Consider the following 19,073-nt stretch of genomic DNA (forward strand, 5'->3'; position numbering starts at 1 on the left):
CAAGCATACCCATAACATGATGCAGCCACCACTATGCTTGAAAATATGGATGTAATGTGTAGTATTGGATTTTCCCCAAAACACACTAGCGTTCTGTTTTTACATCCGTTATTAGACAGTGGCAACAGTGAAGAAAACGATATGACAACAATAACGTATAATGTAACTGGCCCCTCTAACAGTACAACTGGCCCCACCTTGGCCCCCCCAGTTGAAATGGTCTACAACCGCCACTGCCCAAACATAACACTTTGTATTCAGGATAAAAAGTTGATTGCTTTGTCACATTAGGTTAGTATTGTGGAGTAACTGCAATGTTGTTGATCCATTATTAGTTCTCTCCTATCACAACCATTCAACTCTAACTGTTTTAAAGTCACCATTGGCCTCATGGTGAAATTCCTGAGTGATTTCCTTCCTGTATCTTTGTGGTGATTAGGTGTATTGATACACCATCCAGTGTCATTAATAACTTCACCATGCTCAAAGGGATATTCAGTGCCTGCTTTTTATTTTTTACCCATCAACCAATGGTCTTTGTGGTTGAATCTGTGTTTGAAATTCAGTGCTCGACAGAGGGACCTTACAGGTCATTAATTGTATGTCTGGGGTACTGAGATGAGGTAGTCATTCAAAAATCTTGTTAAACACTAATTATTGCACACAGAGTGAGTCCATGCAATTTATTATGTGTCTTGTTAAGCAAAGGTTTACTTCTGAACTAATTTAGGCTTGCCATAACAAAGGGGTTGAATCCTTATTGACGCAAGACATTTCAGCTTTTCATTTTCAATTCATTTGTAAATATTTAGAAAAACATAATTCCACTTTGACCTTGTGTTATTGTGCGTAGGCCAGTGGCAATAAAAATCTAAATTTAATCAATTTTAAAATTCAAGCTGTAACACAACAAAATGTTGAAAAAGTCAAGGGGTGTGAATACTTTCTGAAGGTACTGTACATTCCTACTACAACTCATTGTGTGCATCTCATGAGATGATAAGCCTTTTCAATAGTCAAGCATACATTTGGATTTCGTTAGTACATAAAAACATTGTGCTAAATTGTACATCATTAATGAGAGACTGGGTGTCATTGTGGGCGTCTACTTCCTTCAAAACTAAAACTAACGAACATTTGCAACCACCATACAGAGGGCGCAGACGTTTCTTCTTGGTGGCGTCAATGTGGAAGATGAACAAATATACGTTTCTATGTGTCCTGTGCATTTTGGTGAGTTGACTATCAACATCTTATCGTTGCATACTTTGTATTGGGTAAACTGACACTATTATTGTCAGACTAAACTAACTAAACCTACTCCCATCCAACTCAAGTCACTACGCCGTGATCTTGCGTCAATGAAATAGATGGCCTATTACACGTCTACAAAACACGATATATCAATAGTCTGATATATCATATATTTAAGACATATTTAATTGTCAACTAACATAATTGCCACTGTAAGATAAATGTATCTTTATAACTTCGTAAAGTCTAGCCTAGTCAAATTCCTTCACTAGTCTGTGCTGAAGACAAGTAACGTTAGTTTCACTTTCGATGTAAGTATGTGTATTTTTATTCTTTTTTTTTTTTTACTTCTTGGGACTTACCACTGGGCACACCACTGGAAATGTGGGTAATATTTGTTTGAGACGTTGATCAATGAGATTTCAACCTTTATTCACCCACCTAAAATACAGCCAGAAATGGGTTGAATTCCCAAGGTGTTATCACTATACTTTCAACCACCTAAAAGCACAACCAAATTCCAATAGATAAACAATAATTTAGGTGTCATCGACATGTTTTATCGCTTCGCTTTCAGCCATTTAAAAAGCACAACAAAGTTCAAGTTGGAATGTCATATACACTGAGTATACAAAACATTAAGAACACCTGCTCTTTCCATGACAGACTTACCAGGTGAATCCAGATGAAAGCTATGATCCCTTATTGATGTCACCTGTTAAATCCACTTCAATCAGTGTAGATGAAGGAGAGAAGATAGGTTAAAGAAGGATTTTTAAGGATTTTCAAGCCTTGAGACATGTATTGTGGCTCCCGAGTGGCACAGCGGTCTAAGGCACTGCATCTCAGTGCTAGAGGCGTCACTACAGACATCCTGGTTCGAATCCAGGCTGTATCACAATCTGCCGTGATTGATGTCCCATAGGGAGGCGCACAATTGGCCCAGCGTCGTCCGGGTTTGGTCGGTGTAGGCCGTCATTGTAAATAAGAACAAAGGATTTAAGAGCCGTTGAACGGGGTATGGTAGTATGTGCAAGGCGCACTGGTTTGTGTCAAGAACTGCAACGCAGTTCACACTCAACAGTTGGATGTTACTCATTTTAAGGTTGAATAAATACTGTTGCATTAGTTTGTAAGATACATTAATTAGCCTTACATTAAGTTATTGCAAAAGTAATCTTGAATTGTGTTTGGTTTAAATATCTACATTTGAAGGAGATGTGTCTTTTGTGCCACAGACTTAGTCTGGCTTTGATTCCAGTTTGTCTACAAATGAATAATTGATATCTTGGATTCACACTTCCATTTCATCCAAAAATGTATGTTAAAGAAAAGGACTAAATTACACCAAAGCAAACTTTAAATGCACTTTAGATAAAATTAGATTCAGTCCTATTCTTTAACTTAGGTTTTTGGTTTTTGGTTGAGATGGAGACCTGAAACCAACATATTAATTAACAACTTGAAGATTACAGGCTGTATCACAACCAGCCGTGATTGAAAGTCCCATAGGGCTGCGCACAATTGGCCCAGCGTCGTCCGGGTTAAGGTTTGTTTTTTCATCAGAATTGATTGCTTCACGTGTGTGTAAAATATTACTGTTGGCAGATTTTTTTATTCATAGATTTTAGATGTGTATGAAAATGTGTTTTTGCAAAACGCTATATATCCATTGTTTAGCTGGAATGGAATGTTCGTATCCTGAATATTTGACTGATATGTGGTTGTCTCACCTAGCTATATTAAGATGAATGCACTTTAATTATACATTCCGGGCATTTAGCGTCTGCTAAATGATGTAAATTGGTGCATTCACCTTATGATATCCAGTGGAACAACCACTTTACAATAGTACATCTATATCTTTTTTTTTGGAGGGGGGGGGGGGGTTAGAAGGATTACTTTATCCTATCCCAGGTATTCCTTAAAGAGGTGGGGTTTCAGGTGTCTCCGGAAGGTGGTGATTGACTCCGCTGTCCTGGCATCGTGAGGGAGCTTGTTCCACCATTGGGGTGCCAGAGCAGCGAACAGTTTTGACTGGGCTGAGCGGGAACTGTGCTTCCGCAGAGGTAGGGAGGCGAGCAGGCCAGAGGTGGATGAACGCAGTGCCCTTCTTTGGGTGTAGGGACTGATCAGAGCCTGAAGGTACGGAGGTGCCGTTCCCCTCACAGCTCCGTAGGCAAGCACCATGGTCTTGTAGCAGATGTGAGCTTCAACTGGAAGCCAGTGGAGTGTGCGGAGGAGCGGGGTGACGTGAGAGAACTTGGGGAGGTTGAACACCAGACGGGCTGCGGCGTTCTGGATGAGTTGTAAGGGTTTAATGGCACAGGCAGGGAGCCCTGCCAGCAGCGAGTTGCAGTAATCCAGACGGGAGATGACAAGTGCCTGGATTAGGACCTGCGCCGCTTCCTGTGTGAGGCAGGGTCGTACTCTGCGAATGTTGTAGAGCATGAACCTACAGGATCGGGTCACCGCCATGATGTTAGCGGAGAACAACAGGGTGTTGTCCAGGGTCACGCCAAGGCTCTTAGCACTCTGGGAGGAGGACACAATGGAGTTGTCAACCGTGATGGCGAGATCATGGAATGGGCAGTCCTTCCCCGGGAGGAAGAGCAGCTCCGTCTTGCCGAGGTTCAGCTTCAGGTGGTGATCCGTCATCCACACTGATATGTCTGCCAGACATGCAGAGATGCGATTCGCCACCTGGTTATCAGAAGGGGGAAAGGAGAAGATTAATTGTGTGTCGTCTGCGTAGCAATGATAGGAGAGACCATGTGAGGATATGACAGAGCCAAGTGACTTGGTGTATAGCGAGAATAGGAGAGGGCCTAGAACTGAGCCCTGGGGGACACCAGTGGTGACAGCACGTGGTGCGGAGACGGATTCTTGCCACGCCACCTGGTAGGAGCGACCTGTCAGGTAGGACGCAATCCAAGAGTGAGCCGCACCGGAGATGCCCAACTCGGAGAGGGTGGAGAGGAGGATCTGATGGTTCACAGTATCAAAGGCAGCAGATAGGTCTAGAAGGATGAGAGCAGAGGAGAGAGAGTTAGCTTTAGCAGTGCAGAGAGCCTCAGTGACACAGAGAAGAGCAGTCTCAGTTGAATGACCAGTCTTGAAACCTGACTGATTTGGATCAAGAAGGTCATTCTGAGAGAGACAGCAAGAGAGCTGGCCAAGGACGGCATGCTCAAGAGTTGGAGAGAAAAGAAAGAAGGGATACTGGTCTGTAGTTGTTGACATCGGAGGGATCGAGTGTAGGTTTTTTGAGAAGGGGTGCAACTCTCGCTCTCTTGAAGACAGAAGGGACGTAGCCAGTGGTCAAGGATGAGTTGATGAGCGAGGTAGGGGAGAAGGTCTCCGGAAATGGTCTGGAGAAGAGGGGATAGGGTCAAGCAGGCAGGTTGTTGGGCGGCCGGCCATCACAAGTCGCAAGATTTCATCTGGAGAGAGGGGAGAAAGAGGTCAAAGCATAGGGTAGGGCAGTGTGAGCAGGACCAGCGGTGTCGCTTGACTTAACAAACGAGGATCGGATGTCGTGAACCTTCTTTTCAAAATGGTTGACGAAGTCATCCGCAGAGAGGGAGGAGGAGGGGGGAGGAGGATTCAGGAGGGAGGAGAAGGTGGCAAAGAGCTTCCTAGGGTTAGAGGCAGATGCTTGGAATTGGTAGAAAGTGGCTTTAGCAGCAGAAACAGACGAAGAAAATGTAGAGAGGAGGGAGTGAAAAGATGCCAGGTCCGCAGGGAGGCTAGTTTCCCTCCATTTCCGCTCGGCTGCCCGGAGACCAGTACAGGAAAAAAAATGTATGAAATGAAATGTATGCAATCACTACTGTAAGTCGCTCTGGATAAGAGCGTCTGCTAAATGACTAAAATGTAAAAATGTTCTTTGAGCTCGCAATGAGTCGTCAAGCCACGGAGCAGGAGGGGAGGACCGAGCTGGCCGGGAGGATAGGGGACAGAGAGTCAAAGGATGCAGAAAGGGAGGAGAGGAGGGTTTCGGAAGCAGAATCAGGAGATTGGTTGGAGAAGGATTGAGCAGAGGGAAGAGATGATAGGATGGAAGAGGAGAGAGTAGCAGGAGAGAGAGAGCGAAGGCGCAATACCATCTGAGTAGGGGCAGAGTGAGTAGTGTTGGAGGAGAGCGAGAGGGAAAAGGATACAAGGTAGTGGTCGGAGACTTGGAGGAGAGTTGCAGTGAGATTAGTAGAAGAACAGCATCTAGTAAAGATGAGGTCAAGCGTATTGCCTGCCTTGTGAGTAGGGGGGGACGGTGAGAGGGTGAGGTCAAAAGAGGTGAGGAGTGGAAAGAAGGAGGCAGGGAGAAAAGAGTCAAAGGTAGACGTAGGGAGGTTAAAGTCACCCAGAACTGTGAGGGGTGAGCCATCCTCAGGAAAGGAACTTATCAAGGCGTCAAGCTCATTGATGAACTCTCCAAGGGAACCTGGAGGGCGATAAATGATAAGGATGTTAAGCTTGAATGGGCTGGTGACTGACAGCATGGAATTCAAAGGAGGAGATAGACAGATGGGTCAGGGGAGAAAGAGAGAATGTCCACTTGGGAGAGATGAGGATTCCAGTGCCACCACCCTGCTGACCAGATGCTCTCGGGGTATGCGAGAACACGTGGTCAGACGAGGAGAGAGCAGTAGGAGTAGCAATGTTTTCTGTGGTAATCCATGTTTCCGTCAGCGCCAAGAAGTCGAGGGACTCTGCCTTGAGATGAACTCTACCTTGTTGGCCGCAGACCGGCAGTTCCAGAGGCTGCCGGAGACCTGGAACTCCACGTGGGTCGTGCGCGCTGGGACCACCACGTTAGAGTGGCAGCGGCCACGCGGTGTGAAGCGTTTGTGTGGCCTGTGCAGAGAGGAGAGAACAGGGATAGACAGACACATAGTTGACAGGCTACAGGAGAGGCTACGCTAATGCAAAGGAGATTGGAATGAAAATGAACTAAACAACTGGGGATTATTAATTATTTTTTTATTTAATCTTTATTTAACTAGGCAAGTCCGTTAATTAAGAACAAATTATTATTTACAATGACGGCCTACCAACAGGCAAAAGGCCTCCTAAGGCGATGGGGGCTGGGATTAAAAATACAAAAATAAAATATAAATCACGACGAGAGACAACACTACATAAAGAGAGACCTAACACTTACTGTAAGTATGGTTCCAGGCACCCCAGCTTGAGTATGTCAAGAACTGAGACGATGGTGTGTTTTTCCATGCTCAACAGTTTCCCGTGTGTATCAAGAATGGTCCAACACCCAAAGGACATCCAGCCAACTTGACACAACTGTGGGAAGTATTGGAGTCAACATTGGCCAGCATTGCTGTGGAATTCTTTCGACACCTTGTAAAGTCCATGCCCTGATGAATTGAGTCTGTTCTGAGGGCAAAAGGGGGTGCAACATAATATTAGGAAGGTGTTCAAAATGTTTTGTACACTTGAGTGCATATCAAAGCTAAGCAGGGTTGGGCTTGGTTAAAAACCTGGATGGGAGACCAAATGGATAGCTGTACAGTATATAGATCAATTCTCCAGTAGCAGGTGCTGCTCAGCTCAAAACAAATTCCAGATAGTGGATATAACGTTGAATATCTGATGTTGTTTCAAAAGGTACAAATTCAACATATTTGATACAAGGTTTTTCTATGTTGAAAATTGGTGACCATGATGACATAATCCTGAGGTTTAAATGTCACCCTCAACACAACTGTTGATTACTTTTTTCAAAACTTAACTGTATTATCTACGTAGATCCCACATCACAATACATTGACAAATTACTTTGAAACCATGTTGAGTCAACCAGTTTCTGCCTAGTGGGTTGACACGCATAGGAATGTTTTTTTTCTTAATGATCATTATTGACCTTCCAAGCATACTTAAATCACTAATACCCCGCTCGCTATTTCTCACTTGCTTTCTCTCTCTCTTTTTACACACACACACACACACACACACACACTGTGTGCCTACTGTAACTGCCTACTTACTGTCTGTTTTAATAACACGCAATAATGTCATGGCATTTAACAGTGTATAGTTCGTTCAGCTACAACTTCCAAAGCAGAGCCGAGTTCCCAAGACATAACCGTCAAATTGCGCATCAAAAGGCAGAGTTGTCAAGATGGCACTTACCAGCATGAAGACAAGACATGCTGTCTCTGTTCTGCTGGTAAGCATCTACAATGTTTAATATTATCTGTATTGAACGTTAGCTTTTTTCTGGTCCCCACCATGACAGCACAATACCATAGTAATGGCTCAAGAACATTTACTTTGGCATGAGAACCGAAATGTTCACTAATTAATATGCACTGTCCCAGTCAACTGTAAATTGCATGAATAAAATGATTGTATGCTACTATGTCTTTCCCTCTGACTGTGTCTTGGTACTCTGTGTGTACAGGCTATCATCTGGACAGCCACTGTAGTATGAACTTAGACTATGGGACCTGTATTCACTGTGAGCCAGGCAGAACCTACAACAGTTACCCCAACTTCCTGGACTCTTGTGAGCCCTGCACATCTTGCAACCCTAAAGGTAGGCATACACACACACACACACACACCAGGTGGAACTAACACCCTAAAATAAGTCCTATTTACTGTAGCAAGTGAGGTTTCTAATGTACTGTCATTGTGGTGGTTGTCCTCCGCAGCCAATCTGGAGGTGGAGGACAAATGTACCACCTCCAGGGACACAGTGTGTCGATGCCAGCAGGGCCACTACTGTGACAAGGGGAAGGTGCACTGCAGGGCCTGCTACCCGTGTACCATGTAAGTCCAGAATACTGTAGTTTAACCAAATAACCATCAAATGAAACATTGATTTGGTTTATTGTTTGTAAATGTTAAAGGTAGACTCAGCGAAATGACGGTGCCACGAGTAGCGCCGCAGATATTGAGATGAGCGAGATGCAAGACTTTGCTTTCCCACAGTATCTGCGCATTTACATGGGTACGCTTCACGCTGTTAAAGTGTGGTAGCCACGGGACCAAAACAGCGTAGAAGTTGTGCCTCAAGCTTCAACACTATTACTTGATGCGGAAATTGACCCACTATGCTGTTTAACTTTCTGCATCATATCGCTGGGTCTACCTTTATAACACATTGTTAAAGCCATTGTAGGCCCATTATTATTATTATTATTATTATAATATAGACTAGAGAGATCAACCTGCATTAAATCTTTTAATTTATCTTCAAGATGTGGGAATGAAGGTACCAAGGTTGCCTGTACCCCCACCAACAACACCATATGCCATGACGACCAAAAACAAGGAGGTTTGGGGATTGTGCAAAACCATAACATTTGAATGCATTACAAAGATGTGGTTTCGCTCAGTGCGATTATAAGTCTGTTTTTATTTGAAAATATGGCTGTTATTTTTCATTTCAGGAGGAAGAAGTCATGCAGCAGTACTTGCCTCAGTTATGGTTTTTGCAGTTTGTCTTATTTTTTGCTGCCTGAGGCGAAATAATAAATGTTGTTTTGGTAAGCATTTGGGTCATTCAGACAGCTGTAGGCTATGCTAAACCACCAGAAGGGGGCACAAGAGGTTGTTCTATCATTTTAGTTAGTAAAGCAGTTGGAGAGAGCGGAAGTCTGTTTTGTTGGAAAGCTCCCTGTCCAAAAGAATCAAAATTATGTTTTCACCCTTGAAACATTTTTAAAAATGTCTGTTTTTGCTTCGTTAGGGAAAAAGCTGGGGCAAAATGGTGGTTTGACCAAAATGGCCAACCGGAGTTCAGAGGTAGCTATGGTAATTATCTTCAATAGGTTACACTACTCCACCCTGTCCTTGACCAAAACCACTGCTTAAAACACACCCATACATCTCTAGTACTGTAACATTAATATAGCACATACACTACATGACCAAAAGTATGTGGACATCTGCTCATCGAACATTCATTACAAAATCATGGACATTAATATGGAGTTGGTCGCTCTTCTGGGAAGGCTTTCTGCTAAATTTTGGAACTTAGCTGCGGGGACTTGCTTCCATTCAGCCACAAGAGCATTAGTGAGGTCGGGCAATTAGGCCTGGCTCGCAGTCTGCGTTCCAATTCATCCCAAAAATGTTAGATCGGGTTGAGGTCAGGGCTCTGTGCAGGCCAGGCAAGTTCTTCCACACTGATATCGACAAACCATTTCTGTATAGACCTCGCTTTGTGCACGGAGGCATTTTCATGCTAAAACAGAAAAGGGCCTTCCCCAAACTTTTGCCACAAAGATGGAAGCACAGAATTGTCTAGAATGTCATTCACTGGAAGTAAGGGGCCAAGACTGAACCATGAAAAACAGCCCGGACCATTTATTCCTCCACCAAACTTTACATTTGGCACTATGCATTGGGGCAGGTAGCGTTCACCTGGCCTTCGCCAAACCCAGATGGTGAAGCATGATTCATCACTCCAGAGAACGAGTTCCCACTGCTCCAGAGTCCAATGGCGGCGAGCTTTATACCACTCCAGCTGACACTTGGCATTGCACATGGTATCTTAGGCTTGTGTGCGGCTCCTTTGCCATGGAAACCCATTTCATTAACATCTCGACGAACAGTTCTTGTGCCGACGTTGTTTCCATGCTTTTTACATGCTTCAGCACTCACCGGTCCCATTCTGTGAGCTTGTGTGGCCTACCACTTTGCGGCTGAGCCCTTGTTGCGCCTAGACGTTTCCCCTTCACAATAACAGCACTTACAGTTGACCGGGGCAGCTCTGACAGGGCAACAATTTTACGAACTGACTTGTTGGAATCCTAAGACGGTGCCACGTTGAATGTCACTGAACTCTTCAGCAAGGCCATTCTACTGCCAATGTTTGTCTATGGAGATTGCATGGTGGTGTGCTCGATTTTATACCTGTTGGCAACGGGTGTGGTTGAAATAGCCAAATCCACTAATTTATGGGTGTCCACATACTTTTGTATATATAGTGTATCATGACACTTATTATAATTACTGAGTGAAATATAATTTGTGAATTTGTTTTACTTGTAAACATTTGTTTGCTTATTTGCAGGAAATGCAGCCACTGAGGGGTAATGCCATCATCAATATTACCACTGATGTTTACTAATATGACCCATATATGCCATTCCCAACTAAGAATTAACCTCAATCCCTCTTCTTTGGTTTCAGGTATTGACCTCTGGCCACACCTCCTAGATATCGCTAAGACCTTGGGGTGGAAGGACATGAAACAGGTGGCCGAGCGCAGTGGGATGACTATTGCCACCATAGAATTCCACCAGCTAAACTATCCCAATGACACCCAGGAGCAGTGCTCCAGCCTACTTAGGGCCTGGGTGGAGAACGAGGGGATGACCACAGCCTCTGAGACACTGATCCAGACTCTACGCCGCATGGAAAAAAATGCCAAGGCAGATAATATCATGGCTATCATCAGAAGCAAGGAAAACACAGTTTAGAACTCCGGGGTAGAACAAGTGTAGATACCGTTAGGTCAGTGGTACTGTCCATGCCAGTACTAAGTACCTATGTGCAAATTGTTTGTTGAATTACCTGTTTGTTACTGTCATGGGCGTCGTAAGGATAGGACCAAGGCGCAGCGGGTAAAGTGCTCATACTTAATTTATTTAAAGATAACACTTAAACAAAAATAAACATATGCCGAAAAACAGTTCCATAAGGCACACAGGCTATACAGAAAAGAACCACCCACGAAACACAAGTGAAACAAACCTCAACTAAATATGGCCTCCAATTAGAGACAACGACAACCAGCTGCCTCTAATTGGAGGTCCTACCAAAAACCCAACATAGAAATAGAAAACTAGATTTAAACATAGCAATAGAAAACATAGAATCTGAACCAAAAACACCAAAACACACAAAACAAACACCTCCCTGCCACGCCCTGACCAAACTACAATGACAAATAACCCCTTTTACTGGTCAGGACATGACAGTTGCACTATAAAATATATATTTATATACAGTTGAAGTCGAAAGTTTACATACACCTTTGCTAAATACATTTAAACTCAGTTTTTCACAATTCCTGACATTTTATCCTAGTAAACATTCCCTGTCTTAGGTCAGTTAGGATCACCACTTTATTTTAAGAATGTGAAATAATAGTAGAGAGAATGATTTATTTAAGCCTTTATTTATTTCATCACATTCCCAGTGGGTCAGAAGTTTTCATACACTCAATTAATATTTCGTAACATTGCCTTTAAATTGTTTAACTTGGGTCAAATGTTTTGGGTAGCCTTCCACACGCTTCCCACAATAAGTTGGGTACATTTTGGCCCATTCCTCCTGACAGCTGGTGTAACTGAGTCAGGTTTGTAGGCCTTTTTGCTCGCACATGCTTTTTCAGTTCTGCCCACAAATGTTCTATAGGATTGAGATCAGGGCTTTGTGATGGCCACTCCAATACCTCGACTTTGTTGTCCTTAGTTGTCCTTAATAAGCCATTTTGCCACAACTTTGGAAGTATGCTTGGGGTCATTGTCCATTTGGTAGACTCATTTGCGACCAAGCTTTAACTTCCTGACCGATGTCTTGAGATGTTGCTTCAATATATCCACATCATTTTCCTGCCTCATGATGCCATCTATTTTGTGAAGTGCACCAGTCTCTCCTGCAGCAAAGCACCCCCACAACATGATGCTGCCACCCCCGTGCTTCACGGTTGGGATGGTGTTCTTCGGCTTGCAAGCCTCCCCCTTTTTCCTTCAAACATAACGATGGTCATTATAGCCAAACAGTTCTATTTTTGATTCATCAGACCAGAGGACATTTCTAAAAAAAAATACGATCTTTGTCCCCATGTGCAGTTGCAAACCGTAGTCTGGCTTTTTTATGGCGGTTTTGGAGCAGTGGCTTCTTCCTTTCTGAGCGGGCTTTCAGGTTATGTCGATATCGGACTCGTTTTACTGTGGATATAGATACTTTTATACCTGTTTCCTCCAGCATCTTCACAAGAACCCTTGCTGTTCTGGGATTGATTTGCACTTTTTGCACCAAAATACATTAATCTCTAGGAGACAGAAGGTGTCTCCTTCTTGAGCGGTATGACGGCTGAGTGGTCCCAGTGTTTATACTTGTGTATTATTGTTTGTACAGATGAATGTGGTACCTTCAGGCGTTTGGAAATTGCTCCAATTGTACACCTCCAATTGACTCAAATGATGTCAATTAGCCTATCAGAAGCTTCTAAAGCCATGACTTAATTTTCTGGAATTTTCCATACACAGTCAACTTAGTGTATGTAAACTTCTGACCCACTGGAATTGTGTTACAGTGAATTATAAGTGAAATAATCTGTCTGTAAACAATTGTTGGAAAAATTATTTGTGTCATGCACAAAGTAGATGTCCTAACCGACTTGCCAAAACTATAGTTTGTTAACAAGAAATTTGTGGAGTGGTTGAAAAACGAGTTATAATGACTACAACCTAAGTGTATGTAAACTTCCGACTTCAACTGTGTGTGTGTGTATATATATATATATATATATATATATATATATATATTCAAAAGCATAGGTCATGTGATTAGATTACGAAACTATTTGTATCCACATTTCTTTTGAGACTAGATATGGTTCGTTTTATTGTAGAAAAATTATATTCGTGGTTTGTAGGTTTACTGATACTGTATATACGTCAATTGGACACATTATTTTTATATCAAATTTTTAAGTACGCTCTCATTGGTTTGACCTGTACTTCCATTATGTAAACCATTTGGTATTATTAGTTGCCAAATCAAATTGGAAGATACATCTGATGAATTTGAGACTATTTATTTATCCCCAAGCCAAGATTGTTAATGTATGTAAGATTGTAAAATCCCAGCACAAAATACAGAAAATATGAAAAAGATTTGAGCTGTTGCTGTGTCCTACTGTTTCTGTTTGTCAGAGAGCATCAAATGAACTGCAAAAAGGGTGATACTGCACTTCTCACTTATTTCAACAACGTGTTGGTATTGTATAGAGTGCCTGTTATTCTTTTGTCTGTCACTCAATTGGTGGAGTCAACCACTAGCCATAGAATAATGTTGAGGATTTACACCAACTTCTCCTGAACCAGAACAAAATGTTAACTTTGTGCCAATGAGTCATCACTAACCTTGCTTACAAACAGAGCCACGGTAGACTTTGGCTAAGATTGGCATTATAATGTACTGTATTCTGCATTATAATATACATTACATTTGGCTCATATTGGCATTATGATTTTATAAAATAGTATGGTGTGTTTACATACAATTTGCAAGGTGATGATGACCAGTGGAAAACAATTCCACTTTCAAAGAAATGAAAGTTGGGCACTTGTTTATATTGCAGTGCAATTATTTGCCTACATTTTATCTACACAATGTCCCTTTCCAGATTGTGTGGCAAATAAATCAAAGGTCAACAAAGATAATGGTGTTGGACTTTCATGAGTAATTTGTTGAAAAACTGTTAAAGGATAACTTACACTGTAAAAAAAATAAAAAATACTGTTACAAAAAGATACAGTATGTGCCTGTAAATTGCAAATACATTTTGGTTTAATAGTACACTACTGTAAAGTTTAGTTTTCTCCCTCAAGCATTGCCAGTCAGTCACATTCCCTAATGACAACCATAGGGGGAGGGAAATTAAACGAGATGGGTGATGATCTAAAAGTGATCCACAGTTATTCAAAGGCACACAGAAATAACACCTAAAGCCATGCCTGTACTTTTGTTCATTCACATGAGTTTTATTCACTCATGCTTTGTTTTGTAAGGTGAGTCATTTGAGGAATGAACCACATTTTTTCTCACCAGGCAAAGTGGGTAATGTTTTTTTTTTTTTTAATTAATTTGTTTTATTTCACCTTTATTTAACCAGGTAGGCTAGTTGAGAACAAGTTCTCATTTACAACTGCGACCTGGACCAGATAAAGCAAAGCAGTGCGACACAGACAACAACACAGTTACACATGGAATAAACAAACATACAGTCAATAATACAATAGAGAAAGTCTATATACAGTGTGTGCAAATGAGGTAGAATAAGGGGGGTGAGGCAATAAATAGGCCATAGTGGCGAAATTATTACAGTATGTCAAATTAAACACTGGGGTGATAGATGTTCAGAAGATGAGTGTGCAAGTAGTGGTACTGGGGTGCAAAGGAGCAAGATAAATAACAATGTGGTGATGAGGTAGTTGGATGGGCTATTTACAGATTGGCTATGTACAGGTGCATGTTACAGAAAGATACACCACAATACCATGACTCAACATCAGTACCATGGAACTGTATACTTTACAATACCCATATTAGGCAGTCTTTATATTGAGTTTTGTCAATACAGAAAAATAGAGCAGTGTCTGCCAGGGTTGGGGTCAATTCAAATTGAAGGCAGTCAACTTAGGAACTAAACTGCAATTCCATTTCAATAATTGAAAACATTCCATCTACTGTATGTTCAATGACTACTCAACAAACTGAAAAGTATAAGCTTTTTTTGTTACATTTTTTATTCAAATCCTGTATTGATTGCCTTCAATTCAAATTGACTCCAACCCTGGTGCCTTCAAGAACTGGTCCAACAGTATGTCAGAGCGGTGAAGGTACTCATACCACAATATCTGACATACACAACCATCTATGTATGCACATACAGTGCATTCAGAAAGTATTGCGACTCCTTGACTTTTTCCACATTTTGTTACGTTACAGCCTTATTCTAACAAAATGTGGAAAAAGTCAAGCAGTCTGAATACTTTCCAAAGACACTGTATTCATACTCCCACGTCTTTCTTGCCCAAGAGCTACGACATCACACCTACTTTTACCCTCTGTTGACTAACTGAGGTTGACACTCCAATGGAGCTAATGTACTTGGCTCCAGTCCAGTTAGCCATAAGCCTTTTTTGAGGTTAGGCTGCTGTGGTGTCACTCATAGCCCCATTAGTTGAACCTCAGCCAGGTTTCCATTGCTCCATTAATGTCACATTGCCCCAGACTTGGCACCTATCCTAGGACTTGGACTCTGCAGTCACACAGTGCTGCCTACACCCTCACTTTCCTGTTGATGCAATCCTTGGCCTTCCTATGCAATAAAAACTCCATTGCTGAAGGAAGGTGGGTGGGGAATATTGTTCCTACGCTGCCAGCATGAGTCATCTTCATAGAGTTTGTTTTGTCCATGGGGGCCGAGGGTTGGAGCACTAATTGTTATAAGTGGAGAGGGATGACTTGATTTAATCAACAACTTCTGATCCCGCAGACAGCTAAATACACGAGTAGATCATCTAATCTCAGGTCGTAATTGAATTCAGTAAACCAGCAACTTTTTCTCTTGCCCTGTTGTTTTCAACCTTTATCTGCAAAAAGCAACTACTTCAAACAACTTAAACTTACCTGTACTGAGATCAAGTATCAACCTACTTTGCTTGTATGATTAGTCAAATCCTATTGAGTGCAGGTGGTTGATTACTGCAGACAGGTCGTCAAAGTGTCAGCATTTCCCTTGTGGTATGCTCACCATTTGACTCCTTCTGAACATGTCTCCTGGCCTACCAATGTCTGCCCTCCATTACCAAAAGCTAGTTCAGTGGTTCTGTTGTAGAAAAACCAGCTATTGTAGTCAAGAAAACTGTTAAGCATTCACCCAGGGTTTATTCAATAGTGACCTGCACAGGGGAGACCTTTTCTGGATGTAACCAGCGTTGGACTCTCTTAGACATAAATACGATTTAGCTTATATAGGCTAGGAACATCTGGCAAGCTTATCGATTCAACTTGGATAAAAGCTTTGAAACACACAGTACAGTTATCTAACAATTGTCATTAAGCTTAATTTTTCCTTCACAGTTCCAGACACAGGTGTTGGTATTGCTGCACACACCCATGTAAGCTGTATGACTGCAGGGAACATTAACTGACTGGTGATTCTGGGGGATGTTTTCTATTTCTCCTCAATAAGACCCATGTGAGATAAAAATGTCACAGCAGTGAATAATTATCCCCCTTGCATCAAAGGGGAACCTATTCTCACTGATATCCAGATGCCTGGTTCTCCAGCTTTCTCTCTCTCTCTCTCTCTCTCTCTATCTGTCTCTCTCTCTCTCTCTCTCTCTCTATCTGTCTCTCTCTCTCTCTCTCTCTCTCTCTCTCTCTCTATCTGTCTCTCTCTCTCTCTCTCTCTCTCTCTCTCTCTCTCTCTCTCTCTCTCTCTCTCTCTCTCTATCTGTCTCTCTCTCTCTCTCTCTCTCTCTCTCTATCTGTCTCTCTCTCTCTCTCTCTCTCTCTCTCTGTTTGTGTTTGCGTGTGTGTGTACTGTACTGTACTGTACTGTACTGTACTGTATGTGTATAAAACTAGTTGTCAAATCATGGAGTAATGCTATGTGTTATGACCCACTTACAGTAATGGCATCAAATGTTACCCATAAGTCAAACATTCCCCATTGGTGTCGGGTTCTGAATGAGGAAGAAAACTTTCCACAGACTCATCCTGAGTGATATTTTGAGCCCCGGCTTATTATCCTGTCTGTCTACTCTCACTTCTGCAGTTGATGTCAATCGAAAGTGATGGAAGATATGTACTAGTGGTTAGCCACCACACAACAATGTTATCTATACTTTCTGTTATAATCTAGAGATGTCACAATTGTCTCCATAAGAGGAAAAGGGGTAGACCGCATCAACCACGAAGACAAACACGAAAAAACTATTTTAGTCCATGACCCAGAAGGCCACATTTCTAATATTCGTCCACTTTGGGATGACAAAGTCTAATGATGATTTTCATTAAGGTCCATGTCTGTGGGTTATATTTTGGTATGATAACCACTTATTGGAGTTAGCTAAATGTGGTTATCACTGCATTATATATTGTGACCCCTACTCAGTTAGTTGGGCCAACAGGATTGAGGGTATGAAATGTCATGTTGTATTACCAGGGAACAATCTTCTCAAACTAAGGCAATTTGATATTATTAACTTCATAATACAACACATATGAAGGTATGAAACAATTGGATTGGTAATGACATCTGTATGGGGCCACCTGGGGAGGGGGGTCAAAGATTATTTTAAGGTACATCGAGACAGAATGGGAAGTATCGGGATGTGCTCTGTTACCACATGGTACCCTAGATCACGTATTCGCAAGAAATGCCGTCAAGGGTACGCCAAATAAAAATGTGATTCACTTTGAACAAAAAAAAATTAAACTGTCCATTTATATTTTCCAATGGGGCTATACATTTGGGTGAGTTTTTTTGCTCGCCTGGGTAGCCTCGTTTCACTGCCAAAAATAAAATTAAACCATTTCTGTTCAGCGAAATAACAACACACTGTCAAATACAGGTAGCCTAGTCAAATAATTAACATCCAATCACATTAACCGTTACTCTCTCGCAGGAATTCCACTAACGGTCCGAATGTAGCCAAATGTAGCTGCTGCTCATTCCGTTTGCTCGAAAATTGATAAATGGTTAAAAAAAGTAAGGCCCACATGCATAGAGACACATACCAGCTCTACTGGTAGTACTGCTACTAGCAGCAGTACTACACCTGCACCAGTAGTACTAGACCTGCACCTGTCGACGACACAAGTTGTTCTGCTTCCATGAACACATCCAATGCTAGCATCAGTAATACTTCATTTGTTGTTAGCCCAGCTAGCATGGACACTGACAGTTGTGAATCTGATGCAGCCGAAGAGCTACTTCCCACTTACCCGGGCAAGCACCGAACAACAGACAGGGACGTTGGACCATCGAAGAGGCGCAAATATGATGAGAACTACATTGATTTGGAGTTCACTTATATTGCCTTTCCTCAGCCACAGTGTGTTATATGTGCAGAAGTACTAAATCAAAACTCGATGAAACATTCACTCTTGAGCAGACATTTAGAAACAAAACATGTCAATTTGAAAAATACGCCACAGGAGTTTTTTGAGCGAGAATTAAGACAACTTTCAAGTAGTAAGACATGTATAAAAGCAACAGATACCATTAATAAGAAGGGGCTAGAAGCGTCTTATATGGTGATCTACCGAGTGGCTAGGACAGGCAAGCCCCATACTATTGTGGAGGACTTAATAATTCCTGCTGCCCCAGATATGGCTAGGACAGTGTTGGGAGAAAAGGCCAAAAAAAGAGACAATGCCTTCATCAAACAACACTGTTTCACGACGCATCCGTGACATGGCAAGAGATGTTTTGAAACAATTACTGATTTGCATACAAGCCAGTCAATTCTATGCATTGCAGCTGGATGAGCAACAGACGTGTTGGGCCTGGCGCAGCTCCTGGTATATGTCCGTTAGGTTTATGGGGGGTCAATTATGGAAGACATCCTCTTCTGCAAACCACTGGAAACCAGGACAACAGGAGAGGATATGGTACTGGACAGCTTTGTAACATCAAATGGACTTTGGTGGTCATGATGTGTTGGTATCTGTACTGATGGCACAAAAGCCATGACAGGGAGACATAGTGGAGTGGTAATACGCATGCAAGCAGTTGCTCCCGACACCACTTGGGTACACTGCAGCATCCACCGAGAGGCTCTTGCTGCCACAGGAATACCTGACAGCTTGAACGCTGGTATTCACAACAGTGAAAATGGTTAACTTTGTTAAAGCAAGGCCCCTGAACTCTTGTGTATTTTCTGCACTATGCAATGATATGGGCAGCGACCATGTAACACTTTTACAACATACAAAAGTGCGCTGGTTATCAAGGGGCAAAGTATTGACATGTTTTTTTAAATTGAGAGTCTAGCTTAAAGTTTAGAGTCTAGCTTAAAGTCATTACTGACCATCAT

At 42.1% G+C, this 19,073-nt stretch overlaps 1 protein-coding gene across 3 annotated transcripts; it reads left to right on the forward strand.

The window, feature by feature from the left end:
- The first annotated feature begins 1,109 nt into the window (after window positions 1-1,109).
- Window positions 1,110-13,662, forward strand: LOC106577010 (tumor necrosis factor receptor superfamily member 6). Of its 3 annotated transcripts, none has more exons than XM_014154647.3 (9): window positions 1,110-1,233; window positions 7,303-7,441; window positions 7,676-7,810; window positions 7,929-8,046; window positions 8,478-8,554; window positions 8,670-8,765; window positions 8,969-9,033; window positions 10,298-10,316; window positions 10,417-13,662. In XM_014154647.3, the coding sequence occupies exons 1-9, from the start codon at window positions 1,186-1,188 to the stop codon at window positions 10,704-10,706; spliced, it is 987 nt and encodes a 328-aa protein (XP_014010122.1). In that variant the 5' UTR covers window positions 1,110-1,185; the 3' UTR covers window positions 10,707-13,662. The 3 variants fall into 3 exon arrangements, with proteins under 3 accessions (XP_014010122.1, XP_045556808.1, XP_014010123.1); XM_045700852.2 differs by having other exon boundaries at window positions 8,969-9,024; XM_014154648.3 differs by lacking the exon at window positions 7,303-7,441 and having other exon boundaries at window positions 1,135-1,233.
- The last annotated feature ends 5,411 nt before the right edge of the window (window positions 13,663-19,073 follow it).

This window comes from Salmo salar, chromosome 18 (genome assembly GCF_965601325.2).
Source record: "Salmo salar chromosome 18, fSalSal1, whole genome shotgun sequence".
Taxonomy (NCBI): domain Eukaryota; kingdom Metazoa; phylum Chordata; class Actinopteri; order Salmoniformes; family Salmonidae; genus Salmo; species Salmo salar.

Excerpts from the sequence above, each read along its gene's own strand:
- LOC106577010 (XM_014154647.3), top strand. The coding sequence starts at position 1,186 with ATGTGGAAGATGAACAAATATACGTTTCTATGTGTCCTGTGCATTTTG. Across the intron at positions 7,442-7,675 it reads ATGCTGTCTCTGTTCTGCTG|GCTATCATCTGGACAGCCAC; the intron begins GTAAGCATCTAC and ends CTGTGTGTACAG. Across the intron at positions 8,766-8,968 it reads AAATAATAAATGTTGTTTTG|GGAAAAAGCTGGGGCAAAAT; the intron begins GTAAGCATTTGG and ends TTGCTTCGTTAG.